The sequence below is a fragment of the Oreochromis aureus genome, linkage group 7 (genome assembly GCF_013358895.1).
Source record: "Oreochromis aureus strain Israel breed Guangdong linkage group 7, ZZ_aureus, whole genome shotgun sequence".
Taxonomy (NCBI): Eukaryota; Metazoa; Chordata; class Actinopteri; order Cichliformes; family Cichlidae; genus Oreochromis; species Oreochromis aureus.
In genome coordinates, this window is record NC_052948.1 from 20,249,521 (window position 1) to 20,274,169 (window position 24,649).

Genomic DNA, 24,649 nt, shown 5'->3' on the forward strand with positions numbered 1-24,649 from the left:
TGTGTAAATAAAACTGAATATTACTGGATGAGTAACAAGCCATGCCTGACTTAAAATTGAAATTATGTTCCATCAGGGTGAAGCTGTAATTGTTATATTTGTGTGTATAATTCTAAGGCGCACTATCGATTTTTGAGAAAGAAACGATAGTGCGCCTTATCTCTGATTTTTGTTAGAGAGACTTCTGGATATTATTCAGGATGTCACCATAGACAAAGTTGAACGGCGCCTCCGGGCGACCGTGGCTCAGGGGATTGGGAAGCTCATCTGTAACCGGAAAGTTGCCGGTTCGATCCCCCTGCTCTCACTCTCCTGGTCGTTGTGTCCTTGGGCAGGTCACTTTACCCTACCGCCTGCTGGTGTTGGCCAGAGGGGCCGATGGCGCGATATGGCAGCCTCGCTTCTGTCAGTCTGCCCCAGGGCAGCTGTGGCTACAACTGTAGCTTGCCTCCACCAGTGTGTGAATGTGAGAGTGAATGAATAGTGAAATTGTAAAGTGCTTTGGGTGCCCAGAAAAGCGCTATATAAATGCAATCCATTATTATAATGTGATGAGTTTCTGCAGTGATGGCTTTGATATGATTTAATCATTAATGTTGTGCACATTCAGATGTCTAATATGAGCAAAGTTTATTGGTTTTTAAATTTAAAAAAAAAACTATTACTACTTCAGATTCTGTTCGTTTACAATTCATTTGTTATTTAAATGCAACTATTCTTGTGCATACTTTCAGATGTGATCAACTTTAAAAGTGAAACAATGAATAAATAATACTTCTTTCATTAGTTCCTTTATATTGGTTTGAAATGTATTGTTACCTGTTGCTTACAGGCTGCCTCAAATGTTTGGCCCAGGGACATTTCTTGGTTTGAAAATCTGATCCAACTAAATTTGTAACTGCTGTAGTATTTACATGAGTGAAACATTGTCAGTTTATCTATTTTCAGAGAAGGAAAACACCACTCTGCCCTTTTCCCCACTCATGGTATCAAAAACCTATGTCACTGGTTGGGGTGACATAATTATAATTAGTCAAAAATGTGTAAAGCACAGTAAAATAGAGAGCCATTTATTGAAATGTGAAGCTTTTTAATTCTTAACGATTTGTTAACAGGATTTCTGCATCAACTAACAAAGTCTGAAAACAAAACTTGTCAGTAAAGAAATGGAGAAGACTTCCATTTAAGACTTTTGTAAAATGGCTTTTTTTCCCCCAGATGATGCAATTAAAAAGTTATAGAAGGTTGCAGAATTTATTTTAAGCAGGAAAACAAATATGACCTAACCACAGCAGGAGGAGACTAAATTACTTACAAAGCAATTAATGATGGTTGTACCCTTAATATGGGCGAGAGGAAAGAATAAAAGTAGTGAGAACAGCCATCCCAATTATGAAAGCCAGGAACCCAATGGCAACTATGATTGTGGCGATAATGTTGAGACAGCGAGCAGTGGAGCCATAACTTCGTGCACCATCCACATCTCCAACCACCTTCCTGTCTCTGGCCTGGAAGGATGAAAACATTTTATACACTTTAAAAACTTTAATTTCTGACATTTCCTGTGTTGCTACTTCTGGTCAGTCATTTGTTTGATTATTTTTAATTTATTCTCACTTTAAGATTTTATCTTACTGAGCTCTGTCCTGTACCATATCGATTTTTTTTACACAATGTTGTATTACATTTTATTTCGATCCCCCCCACCACCACGACACACACACACACACACACTTTTCTTTCATTTAATTGAACTCCTTTTGTGTAGCTGTAATCTTTTATCATATTTTATTACATTTAGCACATTAAAGCAAGCACATAAATGATGTCATTTCTAAGAAATTAAAATTTGTTACAATAAACTCACCTTGATGGAATAAAGGAGAGCTACAAGTCCAAGGCAAAAAGGATTTGCGTAGACAAAGCAGCAGATTGACCACATGATATGGTCTTGCGGGTACTCAATGATGACTGGTTTATCTGTGTTGATGTTCACAGCAGTCTGCTGGACCACTGTAGGCTGAATAGGGAGTTCACCATAACTCACGCCCTGCAATGGCACGGCTTCAGTCGGGTAATCTTGAGGATCCATCACTCAAACTGTTCTCAGCTCAGCTGCAATGTGGAGAGGAGAAAGTTGTGCAAGAACAAGAGTCACCACAAGTTGTGGCTTTTGAAGCTTTTGGGGGTTGGAACAGGAAGCTCATGAAAACCGATCTACAATTGTGTGATTCATCACTACAAAATAAATAACACACTAAGAATGCATCAAACTGTCACATTTCTAAATATGAACCTGCAAAAAAAATTATTCATAGCAATGTCAGGTATAGTTAATATATAGTATACTTTATTAGCTGGATTTAAATGTAATATTGATGTTATGCTCTTCAGATGATGAAACTACAGTGGGCCAAAAAAGTATTTAGTCAGCCACCAATTGTGCAAGTCCTCCCACTTAAAAAGATGAATCATATTGTCTGATTTTTAAAGAATTTATTAGCAAATTATGGTGGAATATAAATATCTGGTCAACTACAAACAAGCAAGATTTCTGGCTCTCACAGACCTGTGGCTCCTCTGTCCTCCACTCATTGCCTGTATTAATGGCACCTGTTTGAACTCATTATCGGTATAAGAGACACCTGTCTACAACCTGAAACAGTCACACTCCAAACTCCACTATGGCCAAGACCAAAGAGCTGTTAAAGGACAACATAAACACAAATTGTAGACCTGCATCAGGCTGGGAACACTTAATCTGCAATAGGTAACCAGCTTGGTCTGGGAGCAATTATTCAAAAATGGAAGACATACAAGACCACTGATAATCTCCCTCGATCTGGGGCTCCATGCAAGATCTCACCCCGTGGGTTCAAAATAATCACAAGAACGGTGAGCGAAAATCCCAAATGGGGGGACCTAGTTAATGACCTGCATAGCTCTGTGACCAAAGCAACAAAGACTACCATCATTAACACATTACGCCGCCAGGGACTCAAATCCTACAGTGCCAGATGTGTCCCCCTGATTAAGACAGCACATGCCCAGGCCTCTCTGAAGTTTGCTAGAGAGCATTTGGATGATTCAGAAGAAGATTGGGAGAATTTTATATGGTCGGTTGAAACCAAAATAGAACTGTTTGGTAAAAACTCTACTTGCCATGTTTGGAGGAAAAAGAATGCTGAGTTGCATCCAAAGAACATCATACCTACTGTGAAGCATGGGGATGGAAACATCATGCTTTGGGGCTGTCCTTTCTGCAAAGGGACCAGGACGACTGATCCATGTAAAGGAAAGAATAAATGGGGCCATGTATTGTGAGAGGGCATTGAAGATGAAATGTGTCCGGGTCTTGCGGCATGACAATGATCCCACAACAAAACTGTTTTATAGACTACATGACAGCATTCCTCAGCATTCCACAGCATTCCACTAGCTCCTATATATCTTTCTGATCTTTTAAATTGGTATACTCCGGCAAGTCATTCAATGCAGACTCTTTACTTTTGACGAGCAAAAATCAGGGAGAGAAAGTGTTAACAGACAGGGATAAAAAATGATATTAAATGTCTCAGTGTGTTAATAGCAGGTAAAACTGGAACTGGATCAATCTCCTCCACAAGCACAGAGGCCGGAGCAAAATGACAGACCAACACCATCAACATCATCAGAACTATAACCAGGGCGAGCTAAATATTCCAGGACTGGGTATCGTCACTGATTTCTAGAATTGATTCGATTCCGATTCACAAGGTCTCGATTCAATTCGATTCAAATCAGGGAAATTTTGCCTCAGACAGTCAGAATTATTATAATTCTGATCATTTATTAGTACATATCCATATTTTTATATCTATAAAAAGAAAGCTGACATTTGTGAGACTTCATCAGAGGTGTAAGCATCACAGCAGATGCCTTTGAGTCAAAGTAACTGAGGATAAAACACAGAAAAACAAGGAGATTTTCCTGGCCTCTTTTTATAGCAGATAGCAGATCCACTGCTGTATAAATATGAGTGAAGAGTAACTGTTTCCTGTTTCTGAAGAACTGGTGGAGCATGTATTTGCCCCTCCCCCCCCAGAGAGACAGGAAACTGAGAAGGTGTGAATAAGCAGTGTGTATTTGACAAAAATAAGTGTGCAGCCAGGGTAATTGTCACTGAACAAAACTGTTTTATAGACTACATGACAGCATTCCTCAGCATTCTACAGCATTCCACTAGCTCCTATATATCTTTCTGATGTTTTAAATTGGTATACTCCGGCGAGATCTTTGAGGTCTGCGGACCAAATGCTTCTAGTTGTCGCTAGGTCTAGATTAAAACACAGAAGATCGGGCTTTTGCTGTGACTGCTCCGAAACTGTGGAATAAACTGCCTTTACATATCAGGACCTCTCCAACACTGGATACTTTTAAAACTTGTTTAAAGACCCATTTTTACTCTTTGGCTTTTAATTCTGTATGAGTCTGTCGTTATTTTATTCTTATTATTTTCTTATCTTTTATTTTACTTTCCTTTTAAGTTGTATCTGATTATTTTATTGTAGAGTACTTTGGTCAACAGTTGTTGTTTTTAAAAGTGCTATATAAATAAAATTGATTGATTGATGATTTTCTTTCACAAGCTGCATAAAATTTTTGGGTCTATCGCTAAAATGAGTGCAACAGTAACAGGGCTGGACTGGGACAAAAAATCGACCCGGGCATTTTGACTAGAGACCGGCCCACCAGGATAGAGATTGAAAATGTGACGTCATTCAGGGGTAAAACCGCAAAGGATTCTGGGAACTTGAGGCAAGAGGTACTAGCGCACGCAGGCTTTCAATTGAACTCAGTTACACAGCGATAAAAAGAAACCCAAAAAATGGCAAGAAGCTGTTGTATTATTAACTGCAATAGCCGGTCGCATGACAGCCACGGGAAGCCGACGGGTAAAGAGATCGTTTTTTTTATCGGATTATGTCGTTGAAGAGAAATTTTTTAAGCCATGTTTCTGAAGTAAGAGCCAACGGATGGTCTGGATATACCAAATATAACGTCCCAGAACACTCCAGCTCATGTTAGTCTGCTCCAAGCATTCCCACAAAGGTCAGTGTTTTGTAGTAGTTAATACGTCACTTTTCTTAACATAATTCGTGATATAGGTTACAAGCAAGTCTGGCGCTGAACAGAAATTGTCGCGCTATGCTTCTTTGTTTAATGTGCATAAATAGTGAATTGTCCTGACACAATATTGCGTTTCGCTTCTGTTATTACCACGGTACACTGACAAAAACATATACTTTTATTCACAGGATAAAACAGTTGTTTTGTATCACTAATTGTCCAGTGCGATTACAACATACAATATTATTGTCACTGCTACATTTCTGTAATGCGTACCAGAAATTATTTCCACTACTAATTAATTACCGTTGAGCTCAAAGGTTATATTAATAAACGGTTAACGAATGTGTATTTATGACGACGATTTGTGAGACTGGTAAACTTACCTTTGTTTGTACGATGGTCTTTCGTTCTACACGGTGCATTTCAAGGTCCTGTACCCATCCGTCGGTAAACTGTACCTGGGCTTGTTGCAGTGACCTGAAGTTACTAAAAACTTCATGAGTGTATGCACTCACTCCAAGCAGGGGCGGATCTAGAAGGGTGGCATGGGGTGGCAACTGCCACCCTAAAATGATCCCTTGCCACCCCAAGTGCCACCCCAGTTTTGCATATGACAGTGTTGTTTATTAAAATAAGATAGCATTAACAGTTTGAGCGTAGTTACAGTCAACAGTGAATATAAATGCTAAAACTGAATATATTGCATAGTGTCCCCCCCTCCACCATTAACAAATGGTTCAGCCCATAGCAGGACCGGCTTTTTTCTTGTTTTCAGTAGCAAGCGATGCTTATGATTGTGCCAGAGCACATTTTGAACAACACCATGGGAATTTCGGATTTTACACATTTGGTTGGATGTTACACTCTGGAAATGGAAGGAAGGTGAGTGTTATTAACCCTGTGGGGTCCACGGACACGCTGCACCTCCAAATCACATGACTATTTTAAGCTGACATAGCAACAAGCTGCAGCCACGCTGAGTCTCTATTTCAGCCCATATTGAAAGTTCGGAGTTCAAAGTTTTTAAATTTTAATTACAGGCCAGTAAATCCAGAGTTATGATAATATATATAAGCCAAGCTTTTTTTCTAAATACTGTCGCCACGTTTGTGTGTGTGTGTGTTTTAAGCGTTTTCTAAGGACAGCGCGAAAACAGTAAAGAAAGAAAAAAAGCCACCTTTTTCCTATCGGTGGAAAAATGCACCATGTCGACCAATTAAAAAAAAAAAGTCAACATGTGGGATTTGGTTGTTTAGGAAGAGGGGAGAGTTTCGGGAGTGACGGTAACGGCAGCGAGACAGAGCGAGCGAAAGAGTGAGAGAGAGAGAGAGAGTTTTAGATGTGGGAGATTTGTGACGTTTAGTGTGGAGTGTATACTTAGTGTGTTGTGTTATCTTGTGTAGTTGTTCTGTTGTGTAGTCGTTTTGTTTTGTGTGTCAGTGAGGGCACTAATGAATGTCACAAAAGCACATTTGCAATGTAAACACTGTCACTAAGTAGAAAACCAGCGGAGTGATACACCTCCTGTTGTCAGGCCTGCAGGTTTGTCCCTGTGCTGCTCTCCTCTGTCTTTTGGTGGACAAACTTTTTTTTTTTTTACTGGCACACATCATTTGTCGGGCATCTTATTGCGACACCTGATTGTTCTCTCACTTTAGTTTTAGTAATATTTTTAAATGGTTGTACAAAATGAAAGAAACGGCAGGTGTATTGGCTGCATTTTTAGATAAATAGTTGTATATGTTTACAAAATGTACAATTTATATTTGCATTTCAAGTTATAAAAATTTACTCAGCATGTCTGGGTTTTTACAGTAAAAAAAATACTACTAGGGTTTTAAGTTCTTTGTGTGATTTCAGATCAGTAATACTAATGCAGTATGTCAGTGTGAAAAAAAACAACTAAATTCAGTTGAGCTGAAAAGATACCAAACAAGCCAAGGGGAAAAAATAAAATGAAACAATTTGAGGGGAAATACAAACGTAAACTCTAAAGGAGTCATAAATGGCGGTTGTATTTCAGACCTCAGTGGGTTAATCCAACAAATCATGAAAAATTAGGGTTTAAAATTTTTGTTCATGACAGTGCAGATTACTGACATTTTGTGTAATTTAAGCTGTAACAATGTGATTGTTTTCTAACAAAAGACAGTGTGAAACTTAAGTTAGACTTGTATTTGTAAATGAACTGCCCCATGTTGTGTAGCTTTCTGGATTTCATACTTATTGGGCTACATATTTATTTATTATACAGGCTATACAGTACATAACATCAAAACTCACATGTTTTATGTAACTAAAGTGTGTAATTATGTGGGCTACAGACAATAATTAAGTTATAGACTATATTTATATGAAAAACGTGTATACTTACTGCATTTGAATCATTTTAACCATATGTAACCACCTGCATATGTGTTTGGGGAAAAAAAAAAGGCTTTGATTTTGCCACCCCATTTGATTTCTTTGCCACCCTCATGCCACCCTAAGAAAATTTCTCTAGATCCGCCCCTGACTCCAAGAACCATATAATTATAAATCTGAGCGTGGTGAAAGTTGGGCAGCACGCTAACGTCTTTTGTCCACTCTGTGTGCTCCTAAGGGTCTGACCTTTTCACTCCTTTGATTTTTTCCTCATATCTTTTCTTTGCCTTTTCGTCGAGTCTCTCTTTGTACGGTCCGGCATTGTTCTCCTTAGTTTTGTACATTCCTTTTTTGTGCGGCAAAAAAAAATCAAGAAGGTATTGGAACCAGAGAATGAACTTTTTGCGGTGCTGCAAATGCTTGCATTTGATGCGGTACTTGGATTGTTTTGCCTCAAGTTCCCGGCATGCAATGCGCGAAAGTCACGTGATCTGTCAATCGCTATAGGAAAAACCTTAAATTAAGACCAAGAACACTAGAGGTGAGACATGATCATTAATTAATATTAAAATTAATAAATGGCAGATTTAGTGATATTTTCATAAACACCTCCTTTCCTTTTTTTGTTCTCCATTTTCTTTAGTTCGTCTATAAGATTGCTAAACAAGGGGAGGGTGCATCCGGCCTCCTCGGCTGTAATTGGTCCAGCCCAGAGTCGATCATGACCAATTGGCCAATCCAACACCTTTCATATACCCTTCCTAAAAAAACCAAAAAAAACAAAAAATCCATCGGCCCATAAAAACAAAAAATCGCCAGCGGCCCACCGGGCAAATGCCCGGTATGCCCGATGGCCAGTCCAGCTCTGAACAGTAAAAACACTAGGAAGAAACTGACATTCTAGGGGTAAAACATGTTTCTGTTGTAAGAACTGTGCAGCTGCTAACAAAAACTTCTCTGTAAATCCAGGTCCAAAGTTGACCCCAGACTCCTTTTCAGGCCAAAGAAAGGTGAAAAGGAAATCTGCAAGAAATGAATTAAAAGAAAAGTGTGTCATTCAATGCAGATTTTCTACTTTTGACGATACACAGCAAAAATCAGGGAGAGAAAGTGTTAACAGACAGGGATAAAAAATGATATTAAATGTCTCAGTGTGTTAATAGCAGGTAAAACTGGAACTGGATCAATCTCCTCCACAAGCACAGAGGCCGGAGCAAAATGACAGACCAACACCATCAACATCATCAGAACTATAACCAGGGCGAGCTAAATATTCCAGGACTGGGTATCGTCACTGATTTCTAGAATTGATTCGATTCTGATTCACAAGGTCTCGATTCAATTCGATCCACAATTCGATTCAATTCGATTCAAATCAGGGAAATTTTGCCTCAGACATTCATAATTATTATAATTCTGATCATTTATTAGTACATATCCATATTTCTATATCTATAAGAAGAAAGCTGACACTTGTGAGCTTCATCAGAGGTGTAAGCATCACAGCAGATGCCTTTGAGTCAAAGTAACTGAGGATAAAACACAGAAAAACAAGGAGGTTTTCCTGTCCTGTCTTTTTATAGCAGATAAAAATATTAAAAAATATTCTGCAGTAGAACAAAAACAGAAGACAGCCATGAATCAACATATAAACATTACCTTACCTGATGCTGCTGAAGTGAAGCAGAGCAGAGGTTTAATTAATTAGAGACTAAGTTTAAATTTCTTCAGTATTGAACAGCAGAAGTGAAGAAATTAGACTTTCTTGTCAAAGTCAGTTTAAAAAAAGTTTTCCCACTGTTGCCAAAGTGCTTGCTCATAGGGGGCCGTATGGCAGTGTGCAGATCTGATCGGGTGTGAAGTTGGTTCTGTCTTCTAAGGAGCTGTTGTAACACACCCAAAGAAAGATTCTCGGTCTGACCAACCGTCTCAGTCGTGGGCAAAAAGATGACAGTCAATAAAATTCTAAAAGATAATTTATTGACAAAGAATCAAGAGATAAAATATAAAACAGTCCAGTGTCCCATTTATGAATCAAATAAAAACACACAGTCCCAAGGCCAGAGCCAGCTATGCCACACGACCAGTTGCACTCCACGTGTTGCCTTTACCAGGGTTAGAAGTTGTCGTCTGAGACCCACCACCCTGTAAGCATATAGCCAGTGGTCACTCCAGCCTCTGCAACTCTGCTGCCTTTAGGCTGTGGCATATAATAGGCCCTGGCCTGCAGTTACAAAAGACCAGACTGCAGTGACAACAGCTAAAGCACTTTGGAGCAAGGTAATTCAGCCCTTCGGTGCACCGAGACGACTGCTGTCAGACCAAGGTCCTAACTTTGAATCGCAATTAGTGCATGAGCTGTGTGAATTGTATGGTATAAAGAAGGATCATACAACACCCTATCACCCAGCTGGAAATGGGGCCTGTGAACGGCTTAACCGGACTCTTCTGGGGTTGCTGGGCACATTAGGTGAAGAGAGGCGAAACTGGCAAGATCACCTGCCTGAGATGATCCAGGTATATAACAATACAGTGCACAGTTCTACAGGATATTCACCACATTATTTGATGTTTGGAAGGCATGGATTTCTTCCCCAGGATCGGCTGATGGGCCTTACTGAAAATGTGGGCTGCTCTTCTGTGAGCAACTGGGTGCAATGCCATCAGAGACGGCTGCAGTATGCCTTCCGAAAAGCTCAAGAACATAGAGACTCTGAAATGTCCCGGCAAAAGAAATATTATGACCTGAAAGCAGATGTTCTTCCATTGTTGCCTGGAGAGAGAGTATTACTACAGGACTTGAGAGCAAGGGGCTGAGGTAAGTTGGCAGATAGGTGCGAGCAGCGACCTTATGTTGTCATAAAACAAGCAGATCCTGATTTGCCGGTGTATGTGATTAGACAAGAAGGGGGAAATGTTGAGAAAGTGATGCATCGTAACTTAATGAGACCTTGTTTGTTACCTATGCAACAAGACATGCAGAACTCTAAGAGTGAGGTGGAGACAGCCAGGCAGGAAGATTTAAAAACTGGAAATGCATTGCCACACACTGGTAGATCTCCAGCTGCTCCACCCTGGGTTGGGTTTTGGCTTCCTACAGAAATCCCTCTTGATGCTGGCCCAGAAGACATCGAGACAGGACCCATTCATCAAGAATCCAGACGGTCAACAAGAACAACCAAAGGACTGCCTCCACAGAGATTTGGAGACTAATATTTATAGATTACATGGTCATTGGGCCAATGACCATTTCAGCAGGGAGGGGTGTAACATGGTAGACTAATGTGCCTGTGTTAATTCAGATCCATATTATTGTGTGAAGTTGCACTGGGTTGGGAGTGGTTGTGTGTGTGTGTGTCACATTTTTGGTGAGCCAATGGCTGGAATGGGGTTGGACTAATTAGAGGCAGGTGTACTTGATTGCACTGATACACTGGTCTACTTATAGCCCACACTACAAACACTGCGGTGTCATTTTGTCTCTCTGTGCAGGCCAGGGCCTATTATATGCCACAGCCTAAAGGCAGCAGAGTTGCAGAGGCTGGAGTGACCACTGGCTATATGCTTACAGGGTGGTGGGTCTCAGACGACAACTTCTAACCCTGTTAAAGGCAACACGTGGAGTGCAACTGGTCGTGTGGCATAGCTGGCTCTGGCCTTGGGACTGTGTGTTTTTATTAGATTCATAAATGGGACACTGGACTGTTTTATCTTTTATCTTTTATCTCTTGATTATTTGTCAATAAAGGACACTCTTTCGAGGATGCCAATGTTCACATTTTGGACAGAGAGGACAGATGGTTTGAAAGAGGAGTGAAAGAGGCCATCTATGTCCACTGTGAGCGACCATCTTTGAACAGAGGGGGTGGTTTACGACACCAACTGTCTGCCATCTATAATCCAGTTTTGAGTTCCCTCCCCAGACGCCTTAACGCCCACTCACATCCTGGGCCATCTGACCTCAGGAAATCGCATGATAAGGTGGGGCCAGGTTTCACAATGAGCTCACCCGAAACCCTGGCTGATTGGGACCCGCACCTGCTTTCACACCTCGCCTCATGTGATTAGAGGATCACCAGGGGGTCCTTTTGTCCCTCTTTGGGGGGATACTCCCACTGTGTTTAAATCTGGGACTCGCCACCATTTGACCTTAGAACTGAAGAAGCTTCTCGGATGAGAGGTGAAACGTCTTCAAGCAACTTAAAGAAGTCCAGACGCTTTTCTTTGCAAGCTCCTTTGACTACGATGACCTGGATGACTGAGAACCTTCACAGACTTCATCACTGTTGGATTTATATTTTATTATTGTCATTTATATTGAGAAATATTTAACCATATATGCTTAGAGGTGTATAATCGATTGTGTAGTGATAGGATGTGTGATCTTTAGGAGTCTGCAAAGACTTTGTGTGCATTCCAGAGTGTTCTGGCATTCACACCCACATCCAGGGAGCATGGGAGAGGTCATACCTTCTCTTATTGTTTTATGGTAGGATAAACATATCTATATCTGTTTTAGTCTAAGTGCCTGTTGTTTAGATGAACTGCTGGACTTCCAGACCAGCAGGGTTAGGGAAGTCGTTTATGGGGTCACACACTGACACCCCCCCCCTCCATAGGACCATATACATAGGTTAATGAACCTATGTATATTCATGTAACCTCAATAAAAGAGCATTGTTGCGAGGGAGCAGACGAGAGCAACTGGGGTCAAGTGAAGGAACGGCGTTTGTCTCGTTGATCTCCCTCGTATACGCCGAATCATAAAGAGCTCTGCTTGGTGTCTGATAATTTTGCTGCGTAACTGAATTGTCTTGAGCGTTCCAGCGAATAGGTTTATGCTACAAACCTATCAATCACTCTTCCAAGTGACTTCTTCAGTCTCAGATGGCTGCAGGTTTCCCCAACCTTATAAACAATACATTTGCATAATGACTGAAACTAGCACCACCAAAGGAACAGTGGGCTGGGAAGTCAGTTCCATCATCATAATTATGCAAATTCTCATGACCATTGATCAAGGCCCACTAATCAATAGCCATTCACCATTCACAGAGAGTTAGGGAATGGCTGCAATCACAGCATTGTAAGATAGCGAAATATGTACCTTTAGGCCCCACCTTCAATTCTACTGTAGATCAGATTAGATTAGATAAAACTATTAATCCCTTGGGTGGGTTCCTCCAGGAAATTCTGTTTCCAGTAGCACAGCACCGACAGAAGTAGCAAAAGAATGTATGCAGAAATAGAAATATACCATATATACACATATAGACATATACAAAGCATGGAGGTCCTGAGTTCAATTCCACCATCAGGCTGGGGTCTTTCTGTGTGGAGTTTGCATGTTTGCCCCGTGTTTGCGTGTGTTCCCTCCGGGTACTCTGGCTTCCTCCCACTGCAGTTAGTGGGGGTAGGTTAATTGGGGAAAAAAAAAAATCTAAATTGCCCATAGGTATGAATCTGAGTTAGCCCTGTGACAGACTGGCGACCTGTCCAGGGTGTACCCTGCATCTTGCCCAATTCAATTTTATTTATATAGTGCCAAATCACAACAGCAGTCGCCTCAAGGCACTTTATATTGTACAGTAGATCGTACAATAATAGATACAGAGGAAAACCCAACAATCATATGACCCCCTTTGAACAAGCACTTTGGCGACAGTGGAAGGAAAACTCCCTTTAACAGGAAGAAACCTCCGGCAGAACCAGGCTCAGGGAGGGCGGGGCCATCTGCTGCGACTGGTTGGGGTGAGAGAAGGAAAACAGGATAAAGATATGCTGTGGAAGAGAGACAGAGATTAATAACAGATATGATTCGATGCAGAGAGGTCTATTAACACATAGTGAGTGAGAAAGGTGACTGGAAAGGAAAAACTCAATGCATCATGGGAATCCCCGCAGCTCACGTCTATTGCAGCATAACTGAGGGAGGATTCAGGGTCACCTGGTCCAGCCCTAACTATATGCTTTAGCAAAAAGGAAAGTTTTAAACCTAATCTTGAAAGTAGAGATAGTGTCCGTCTCCCGAATCCAAACTGGAAGCTGGTTCCACAGAAGAGGGGCCTGAAAACTGAAGGCTCTGCCTCCCATTCTACTTTTAAATACTCTAGGAACAACAAGTAGGCCTGCAGTTTGAGAGCGAAGTGCTCTAATAGGGTGATATGGTACTACAAGGTCATTAAGATAAGATGGGGCCTGATTATTTAAGACCTTGTATGTGAGGAGCAGAATTTTGAATTCGATTCTGGATTTAACAGGAAGCCAATGAAGGGAAGCCAAAACAGGAGAAATATGCTCTCTCTTTCTGGTCCTTGTCAGTACTCTTGCTGCAGCATTTTGGATTAACTGAAGGCTTTTCAGGTACAGATGGGATAGGCTCCAGTGCCCCCCGCGACCCTGGAAAGGATAAGTGGAAGCGAATGGATGGATTGATGGATGGACATATATAAATACAGAGATATATATAAATACAGATTATATAATAGCAATAAATAGGATAATAGGAATAACCAGGGAATTATAAGTTTCAACTATTTTGAGTCTGTTGCACTGTTGAATATAGAAAAATATTGCACAGTGAAAAGGGCACTACAGATTAGTTGTTCCCGCCCTCCTTCTGTTTATAAGATTGGGGAAAGCTGCAGTCATCTGAGACTGAAGAAGTCACTTGCATGAGTGACAAAATGTTTCTCCCACTGAAAACGCTACGTCCAGATGAACGGAATCGACTTTTGGAGAAGTGGTTAATATATTAAAATTAAAAGATGCTTTCTAATCATTGAGCATCACAAGGAATTTACAATATGAAGGCAGAGATCTTTTATATGGGTCTTTAAAACATGCATTTCTGTTTGCATCATGCTGTCCTGTCAATTTGCTGGGTTAAGATTTGACATGTAAACTAGTTGATTATGTTGGGGAGCGATGGCTTGATTAAGACACAAGTGAACAGAATGTTGCAGATGGTTAAATGTGACTCAGATCCACCGCTGTATGCATATGAGTATAAACACCAACAGTTTCCTGTTTCTGATGAACTAGTAAAGATTTGCACACACACACGGAAAAAATGTAATGTAATGGCACATGGGTCTGAGGAAGCTGGTGAGCAGTTTGAGGGGAAAAAAGAGTACAAAGAGACAGGAAACTGAGAAGGTGTGAATAAACAGTGTGTATTTGACAAAAATAAGTGTGCAGCCAGGGTAATTCTCACTGAACAAAGCTGTTTTCATAGAAAACTTGACAGCATTCCACATGTTTCTGTTTCAAAAGCTGAATAAAATGATTGGGTCTATCGCTAAAGAGAGTGCAACAGTACAAACACTAGGAAGAAACTGGCATCCCAGGTGTAAATCCTTGCAATGAGGTGTTTGGGAAGCATCCAGCGGCAAATGTTTCTGTTGTAAGAACTGTGCAGCTGCTAACAAAAATGTCTCTGTATATCCAGCAGGTTGAACCATGCCAGTTGACCCCCAGCAATACAAGAATTGCATGATATCCCGGAGCACTTCTGGGCAACCAGTAAATGTGATGTGGGGGGAAAATGAAAGGTACTCCTCCTCTGGTGGTGGCTGACTTCAGACCATGTAAGCATCAGTATCCATTAAAGCCAAAAGCAGTGAAGATGCAATGCATGCCATGGGCACAGGGAGGAGAGGGGCTGGCTTGAGCGGCATCTAATAACCAGCTTGCAAAAAAAAAAAAAAATTAAGTAAAAAAACAAACCAACAAACAGCAAAACAGAAGACATGATATAGACTTATAATTTGCACCAATGTGTTTTCTAAATTCTATTACACACATATATGCGAAAAGTGAGCGTGACGGCCCTTAGTGCATCTGCTTGCTGCTGCGCTCAAGTCTCACACACAACCTGTTGAAAAGGGAGGGGGTGGGCTGCTTCCAAATAGTGCATTTTCATTCATAATGTTGTCAATCCAAGTCCATTACATATTAATGATTTTTCCTGGGATGTGTGAGTCCCAGAAGAAAAAAAAACCCTATACAAACCGAATCTATGCACTAAGGTGTACATCTGTTAGGTTATGTTCTGGTAATTCTCGGTGTGATGGACCGAGTTGAAAAAGCAGGAGAAGTCATAAAGAAGCTTAAATGGAGAGAAGCCAGTGGAGGCCTGAGGAACTTCCCTGTAGGCAAAAAGGCGGTATGGCAGCAAATGGTGCCAATTAGACCCTGTGTCATTGACAAACTTTTTTTGATTTGTTTGAGAGTTTGGTTTAAGTGCTTTGTCAGTCCATCTGTCTGGGGGTGAAAAGGGGTCATCCGCACACTCCTGATGCCTATTTCAACAGCATCGATATAAAAATTAGTGCCTTGTCCTGTTAAAATCTGGTTTACATATCGAATGAAAATCCAACCCTTGAGAACAGTTGAATCAATGAGGAACCTACAGTTTTTGCTTTAACAGTTTTTAATGTAAAGACTTCAGGATATCTCGTAGCATAGTCTGTAATGACTAGCATAAAATGATTTCCAGCTTTACTCTTTTCCACAGGACCAAGTATGTCCATGTCAAGATGCTGAAATGGTGTACCAGTGATTGGGAGAGGTTGGAGTGGTGCTTTGGTGGGGACCCTAATTGAAGTCTTCTGACACTGAGGACAACTTCTGCAAAACAGAGCAATGTCTGAGCGTATACCAGGCCAGAAAAAGTACCGCTTAATGCGAGCATTGGTTTTATGCTTCTCAAGGTGCATAAAACCAGCCCAGGGAATGAAGTGCCCCAAAGTAAACACTGATATGTTTCAGAAGGAGCTGTGTCGTCATTTGACACATATTTCCTGTGCAATCGAAGTCTGTGTGCTGCCAGTATCTATTAAAGCATTAATTTCTTGTACATTAATCTTAACTGTGGTGATTTTGACTGCTTTTTCTCAGATTTAATATCCACATTCTGGTGAGGCACAAAACACATCTGAGTTAGTTTTCTTTGATTCTTAGGACACGTGGGCTTAGTGTAACCTTCCTGTCCACAAAGGTAACACACTGGTGGCCTTTACCTGGCCTGGAGGTATTTGGAGGCTGGTTTTCCCTTGTAAAGCGCTTACCCACACCCGTTGCTGGCCTCTGGGGTGCTGAGGCGGTTGCGACCGATGTGAATCTCTGGCAGCCCTCTATGCACTGTTGCTCCATGGCTGACTCCTACCCGGGCAGCTAAAAAGCACGTTAGCCAGGGTGACAACATCTGCAGCAGACTTTGGATTACGCTCCCTGATCCAGACCTGAAGCTCAGGACACAGGATTCTTAAAATTGCTCAAAGATAATAATTTCACCGAATTCTTTTATATTCTATTTTTAGGCTGAATCCATATCTCACAAGGTTCTTTCAGCCTTGCATACAGTTCCTTGGGACTCTCATCAAAAACATTAAGACAGTGGAATCTTTGCCTGTATGTTTCTGGATTTATATCTTATTTTTTCAAAATGGCAGCTTTTACCTTATCATATTCCAGTTAATCATCCACATTCATATTAACACAGTCAGAAGAGGAAGAGGTGAAAAATCCAGTCTGACTCTGGCCAGCGACAGGCAGCTGTAATTCTCTCAAAAGTGGTCAGAAAATGTTCAAAATAAGCTTCCACAGCTAAGACTGAACTGTTAATATGGAGGCTGAGCCAGAACCCTCAGGCTGAGATGTTGCTTGAGCCTGATAGTCAGTTGGAGTTTCAACAGGCTCTGGATCAGTTGCTGTGGGCTCTGGAAGTTGGGTTGGTTCTGGCTTGCACCTCTATCTGCAATAGCTAAAACTGGTGTTGCAAACTCTTGAAACGCTGCTCTTGCAGTATAGCGTCCTCTCTCTGCTTTTTATCTTGAACTTCCTGTTGTCCCATGAAGGCCTGAAGAATTCCAGCAATATCAAGCAGAGTTGACTGCCTGATATTTTCTCCTTCAGTGTCTCCAGCCACAACTGAAATTCCTTCTCCCTCTCTGGTGGCTGCACAGCGTCTTTGGTCTCCATTCAATTTCCTTTCCTTGGGCGCACAGCATTCTGCATGGCTTAAAAAGTTTTGTCAGGGGAGAAAAAAAAGGTAGAAAAATGCAAATAAATAAATAAAAATAAAAATCCTGTCTCCTCAACTGAAACGTCCCACTTCTAGCACCACATGTGATGGACCAAGTTGAAAAAGCAGAGGATCACAGGAATTATTAGAAAATAAGGTTTTTCCTTTATTTAACCCTCCCCAAAAATATATTTACAAAAGTTATAAATGTTGAGCTCATAAAAAAGGTCAGAGAAACTAAACTCAGGCAAAGAGACCTGTGAACCCAAACGACTGCCCAAACAAATATAACTGACCCAAACAGGAAATGACACACAAGGGTATATATAATGGCTGATCAGACCGCTATGACACAACAGGAGTAACTAAACAAAACACAATCATAAACCACAAAATGATGTAGTACAGTCTAGTTTGTTTATCAGGTCAAGAGAAGACAACAAAATGAATTTTTAACAACAAACATGCAAACAAAGTCATGCAACAGTGAATCAAAACAAATGACCAACTGATCAAAAAGAGATGTTGACTATGCCACCTTCATTTTCTATGCTTTTTTTCAGCACCTTGTAGAAGATACAAAGTCACTGTAACTTGACTCCTCAGAATGATGGAGAACAGCTAAAACTTTCACATTTTAATTAACAATCAAAATAACAAAGGCAAATAATGCATGTGAAACATGAACTGAAAAAACTAACAATAATAACTAATGTTTAAACTAATTATACTATTATAAAGCATTGAGCACAAACTGCCACAAAGATAGACTCCTATCATTTTTTTTTTATTATTAACACTTTTTATTATAGTCACTTTTTACTCTTGATACACTTGCACAGGTGAACACATTATACTGAAAGGTCTCCTCACCATTGATAATTTTGCATAAAGATACAAATACAAAGAAGTAGTTAGTCACTTACTTTATATGTAAAATGTGTCTTGCATTTAGAAATTAAGCAGAAAGATTAAATCTGCAGCCAGTGTCGATATGCGCTTTCTAACAACAGAATTATTTAAACACTTACTTCAACAGGAACTTCAGAAGGATACATTGCTTCTCTCCCATACATTAAATGGAATTGTGTGTATTTGGTTGTGGTGTGGACTTTAGACCTCAGAGAATACAGTGTGGCATCCAGATACACATCCCAGTCATTCTATTGACTGTTGACTAATTTTCTGGGGGCTCTACATGTAGACATAAAAAAACCCACACAATAGTGACAGTGTCTTAAAATCTGTTGAAATGTTACATACAAATAAAGCATACATGTTGTCATTTGTCTTTTCATTGAGGCCATTTGTCTGTGGGTGATATGCTGCTGTGACACTCCTATCTATTTTCATTAAGCTGCAAAGACTTGAGCTTCAAAGACAAAAGAAAATAGTTTCTCAAACACAATCACACAAAACCTTTGGCCTGGCAGACATTTGGCACACTGTGGCCAATGATTTACCTTTAGGTATGGAAAAGTAAACTTAACTCTTATTTCGTTAACAATTTCTCTTCCTTGGTCAGATAAAATTCTTTTTGGGCAGCCATGTCTACATATGACTGAGCACAACTGATGAGCTACCTCAGCAGCACATTTGCTTTTTAACGGAAAAACCTCAACCCATTTTGAAAAATAGTCTGTTGCAGTGGGAATGTACTGATGCCACTAGAAGTTTTTGGAGAAGGTCCAGTTAGATCGATTCCAATTAGCTCCCAGACATCTGACACCTGTCAATGAAGAATCACATTTTTAATATGTACATTATAACATTACTATTTTCTACTAAAATGCTGCTGATATTTACCTTAATATACTGCAGTGGTTGCACAGCAGCCAAAGGCTTTCCTATTTTTTGGCACTTGTCACAAGCCAGGATACATAATTACAAATACTCTATAAGAAAGACTAAATCTAGCTAACGTGTTAATTACTGCACATCATCCTGAAATCTGGGACAGATCTTCAGGATAACTACGCATTCTTTTTGTACATTGTTAACATACCTTACTTTTTTTTTTATAAATGAAAACTTCAAAAATACATACCCAATTCCCAATGTCAGCTGACATGCCCTACCAGTAAAATCTGGAACACATTGCAGTTCGAGTTTTGAGTACACCAGTGTGTCCACCAATAGAACTTGAATGAAACTCCTTAAATAGTCCCATAGCTTTTGTCATTTACATTTAAGAAATGTAAATTGATTATAAAATGTATTTAACCAATAAGTACATCTAGTTAGTATTTACAATAAACTACTGACCCTTCAGCCTGAATTTTGAGGCATATCTCTTAAGGGTTTCCCTCTGGGACTTGTCGTATTCTGATGGGTAGGACCCATCAGAAAGAAACATGAGCAGTTCCTCGTATTTGTTCTCCATAACTAAGGAGAAAATCGGACATTTTCAAAATGGCTTCGAGATCCATTATGTAAGACGCAATGCACATACAGTAAATAAAATGACCAATGTCAAGGTGCTTAGAAATTAAACAACGTTATCACTCAATAAATATATAGTGCAATATTACTTTCTTCGACATAAGAACGGAGCGTAGGGTTCACTAACTGCAGGAGGACTAAAATTAATTGTTTACGCTGTATGCAAGTTTACAGAAGTTTAGAAGTACTAAATCAAGACTTGAAATATGACTTCAATTGAGACACCAAATTGGAGTATTTTTGCACGAAAAACAAAACGCATGTTAGCTTGAAAAGTTAACAAATTGACAACAGCTTAAGGAAAACAAGTATCAACTGTAATAAAGAAGTAAAACATATAATACTAACCTTTTTTTGCACGCACAAGATTGGGGTAGGTTCAAATAATAGGCGTATACTATTAACACCGAAAACATGGCCGCTTTAAGATGTACGCATGCGCAGTAACAACAAGTAGAACAGCTTAATATGTAGGGTGTTTTTTCAGAACATCGGCTCTGTTTTAGAAGAAATTACATGTAAAAACTCTTAACATTAAAAAAAAACAAACAGATGACGATAATTTTTAAGTACTCAGATCATTTTATGCAACATTTTACACTTCCATCATAGCTAAATGAGCCCTCGTTAATTTGATCATATTTGACTCATTTCCTGGGATCCATCTATTCCTGGGATAGACAGTGTGAAGGAATTTCCAAACCTGGGCGCATGACTTTGGGTAACTTACATCAAAAACAAAAAGCATGTGCCTCAGTATTTACCAGAGTTTCAACACATTTTACATTGTAGGCGACATACCGCCCACTTTTCTCTTAATTGAGTCAGACCAGTGAAACTCCCCTTTCAGAAAATGGAAAACAAACTTTTCTGTCATTTAATTGTTTATTGCTTAATTAATTTGTATAGTGTGATTTGCCATAAGGTTAAAAATACAGTTAAATGCCCCAAAATGTATGCTTGTGCTTTTTTGTGGTGAGGAGCCGATCAAAGAGTTACGATTTATAAATGGCTTCAAGTGCACATCTAACATTTCAGTCAGCAGTGTTATTGATTTCATTGGAATCTGTTGTTATTATGCAAATGTTGCTCTGTTTTATAACCACTGGATAAGTCTTTATCATTTATTAAACAACTCTTTTGTACATTCTTGTGGAGAACACTTTAAAATGACACATTTTTTAAAGCTTGTTTTAACCAGTTTGAGATGATTTGAGCTTTGTGACATGTCATTAGTTGGATATGTCACGGTCTGCCCTGCAGACAGTGGGGGTGTGGGGAAGACAGGACCCAAAACGCAGGACTCTTCACTGCAACGGTGCGTTTATTTACAGTGCAGGAAACAATAACATTTAATCCCCGTGCTCTCCCATGACTCCCGTGTCATGTCTTCTTCCCAAAAAGTCCCAGTGTAGTGCTCTCTGCTCCTGTGTCTCTGCATTCCCCGTGCTCACTGCTCTCAGACCTGCATTCCTCCTGAGGGAAAACAATAGAGGCAGCCGTTAACACACTTAATCCCAGCAGGCATACAGTCACAGACTTTCCAACTACACTAGAAGACTGACATGTCGTCAAACGCAATAATCCCGCGTCGGTGGAAGCTCCATGGCTCTTCTAAATAGCTCCCTCAACGAGCCCAGATGAGGAGCAGGTGTGTGGCTGGGACTTCGGGTGTGGCCGCCCCTCAGGCCTGAAGGTGCCTGTAACTTGGCCACAGAAAACAGCAACACACACACACATACCTGCCTACATACAGATGCGGACAGAGACCAGAGGCAGTGCAGACGACACACCAAATGATGATAATATTAATAATAATAATAATAATAATAATAACAACAACAACAATCATAGTCCCCACTGCTTATGGATCCCGAGTCCCCAGAGCCGGGTCCGTGACAGTACCCCCCCTCTAAGAGTCGGCTCCCGACGACCCGAAAACAAAAAAAAACAACGAAACCCACAGTACAACCAACTCAGCTAGCCGCTCAAGCACCTGCTCAACTTCCTCAGCAAATATCACTACACTCAGTAGCTCTGTCTCTAGTACCGTCACCTGATCTATCGCTAATCAGCCTCTTCAATGGTGCCTCCTTTCATTCAGGTTTACAGCTTTACTCATGTTATTAAACTGCTTTCCTCACAGTTGTACACAGAGGTAACACATGCGTTTACTCTGTGTTTTATTCCTGTAGAAAAAGAAGCCGACAATCCCAGCAGGATGAAGACTGGGCGTATACTAAAAAACAACCAAACGCCTTCATGTTGTATCTGAAGGAGCAGAGGTCACAGGTAATGGCTGAGCTAAACATCACTGGAAGTGCAGCCTTAAATCCAGTCGTGGGAGAGAGGGTAACTGTATAACTCTGTGCATAGAATTATGCATCTGTTCATGTTTTATGCTTATTTTTGTGAATGTGTACCAGTAGTCCTGTAGTAATGTGTAGTAGCAGTGCTGCTGTGTAATCATACATGCTGACAGTGTGTTCAGTGGCGTGTCCAGCCCAACCAGACTGGCCACCCCAGGTGCCACCCTGAAGCTAAAACAATAAAATTCAATGAAACATCAAATGTACGATCATGTTTTCACAGTGAAGCTCAGATATCCGAGTGTAAGTGAATGCAGCATGGGCTTCTGCACTGTGAGCATCACGTTAGCAAAGGTAGGAGAGCCAAGCACGAAAGACAGAACCGCAGAAAACAATTTTTCTGCGAAGATTAACAGGTTAACATAGCTGGACTGGCCATCGGGCATATCGGGCATTTGCCTGGTCGGCTGATGACTTTTTTTTTTTTTTTTCTAACGGCATGAACAATGAGAGGTGGTGGATTGGCCAGATGCTGGCCGATGTGTAAAAATAACTCAGTTGTTTGGTGGTGGCTATGGCGGAGCTTCCACGGAGGCCAGCAGGTGGATGAGGGAAGGGGAGGCAGGAGGAGGAGAGACCCGAGGCGGCCGCCAGTCCGATTGTCAGTGTAGCGGCTATCTTGTTTCTTCTTGGAGTTCTCTATTTTTCTTATATCTAAAATAAGAGTCTGGATGGACAAGAGGCTGTTTTACGCGTCGGTTTGTGCAACAACGACGGTAAAACCATCGTGTCGCTCCGCCATTCGCTTGTTTATTTCTCACAAACCTTTCACAACAAAGCACCATATCCTTTTCAGGCTTTTCAAAATAAAACATGTAATAACTATAAATGGCGCTAACATTCCGGCCCCTAATTGTTACTGCTAAGGCATAACAATTACATATTAACACAATAAAGCGTCATTTAATATCAACACTCAGAATATAAATGGCTTAACCAAACATTATATGCAACATACATCATATGTGTTGAACATATATCTGTTACACATGAGGCTGAGATTCAAACTGTTGCCTCCATTTCAAGCAATAAACATAACTTGTCGATAGGCCTCTCCAAAACGCTAGTTTTGGTTTTGACAAACACACGTCTGACAAGTCCATGGGAGTCTGGAACTGTACTCTCAACCTTTCCCATTAACCAGGAACTTCTTGGTGCACTGTCATCAACTATGAGAACAACATCTCCTGGTCTCAGATTTCTCCTAGTCACTAACCACTTCTGTCTTTCTTGTAGAAGCGGCAAATACTCTTTAGTCCAACGCTTCCAAAAAATGTCTGACAGGTACTGCACCTGTCTCCACCTTTTTTTTGCATACAAGTCCTCTCTTTGAAACAATCCAGGTGGCAGTACTGGCTGCCCTTTAAGAAGAAGTAGATGATTGGGTGTAAGTGCGTCTAAATCATTGGGGTCATTAGACGCTCTTGTTATTGGCCTGCCGTTGACAATTGCTTCAACTTCACATAGCAATGTCTGCAAGCATTCATCATCCAGAGGTTGCTGCTTTAGGATCTGGTTAAGAATTCTCCTAACTGAGCGAATTTGCCTCTCCCAGATTCCTCCAAAATGTGACCCTGCTGGGGGGTTAAATATCCAGGTGATGCCCTTTTGCATGAGCATTTCTGAGATCTTTGAATGACTCCATCCCTTGATTGCTTCACGCATTTCCTTTTCTGCACCCACAAGGTTAGTGCCATTGTCTGATCTCATGACAGACACTTGACCTCGTCTTGCAATAAACCTCCTGAATGCATTTATGCAGGAATCAGTCTCAAGTGAGTGGGCAACTTCTATGTGTATTGCTCTAACAGCAAGACATGTAAACAATACACCATAACGCTTAACTCTGCTGCGCCCATGCTTGACCTCAAAAGGTCCAAAATAGTCTATGCCCACATTTGTGAATGGAGGTTTGTCAGGCATCAGGCGATCTTGTGGCAAGTTTGCCATTCTTTGTTCACCAGGTTTCGCAGATGTCCTTCTACATGTTACACACTTTGACAGGATCTTTCTTATTGCTGAATCTGCCTGTGGAATCCAGAATCTTTCTCTCAGCCTGGATAATGTGTAATTCCTTCCTCCATGACCTGTTTCTTGGTGAATGTGTCTCAGAATCAAAGTAGAAACATGATGACCTTTAGGGAGAATCAGTGGATGCTTAACATCAGCTGGTAGTGCAGACTCATGCAACCTACCGCCAACCCTTAAAACTCCATCCTGGACAAAAGGATCCAGCTTCGCAATGTGACTGCTCCTTTTAAGCTTGTCACCTTTCTGAAGACTTGCAAGTTCTTCTGCGAAGCTTTGATTTTGACAAAACTTAACAATCTCAGTT

The 24,649-nt window shown here is 40.6% G+C and overlaps 1 protein-coding gene and 1 long non-coding RNA gene across 2 annotated transcripts; one reads left to right on the forward strand and one right to left on the reverse strand.

Annotated features, from left to right (window-relative positions):
• Positions 1-1,069: 1,069 nt before the first annotated feature.
• Positions 1,070-2,149, reverse strand: LOC116316872 (dispanin subfamily A member 2b-like). Its single transcript, XM_031735516.2, has 2 exons — positions 1,868-2,149; positions 1,070-1,508 (listed from the first exon to the last, which is right to left on the reverse strand). The coding sequence occupies exons 1-2, from the start codon at positions 2,090-2,092 to the stop codon at positions 1,341-1,343; spliced, it is 393 nt and encodes a 130-aa protein (XP_031591376.2). The 5' UTR covers positions 2,093-2,149; the 3' UTR covers positions 1,070-1,340.
• LOC120441336 lies at positions 1,808-23,087 on the forward strand. The gene is made up of 3 exons (XR_005613997.1): positions 1,808-1,827; positions 3,579-3,581; positions 22,921-23,087. It is a non-coding gene; the product is annotated as an uncharacterized LOC120441336 (long non-coding RNA).
• Positions 23,088-24,649: the final 1,562 nt, after the last annotated feature.

Coding starts and splice junctions, on each gene's coding strand:
- LOC116316872 (XM_031735516.2), bottom strand. CDS start 2,092: ATGGATCCTCAAGATTACCCGACTGAAGCCGTGCCATTGCAGGGCGTG. Junction 1,509..1,867: donor CTCTCCTTTATTCCATCAAG/GTGAGTTTATTG, acceptor TCATCCTTCCAG/GCCAGAGACAGGAAGGTGGT.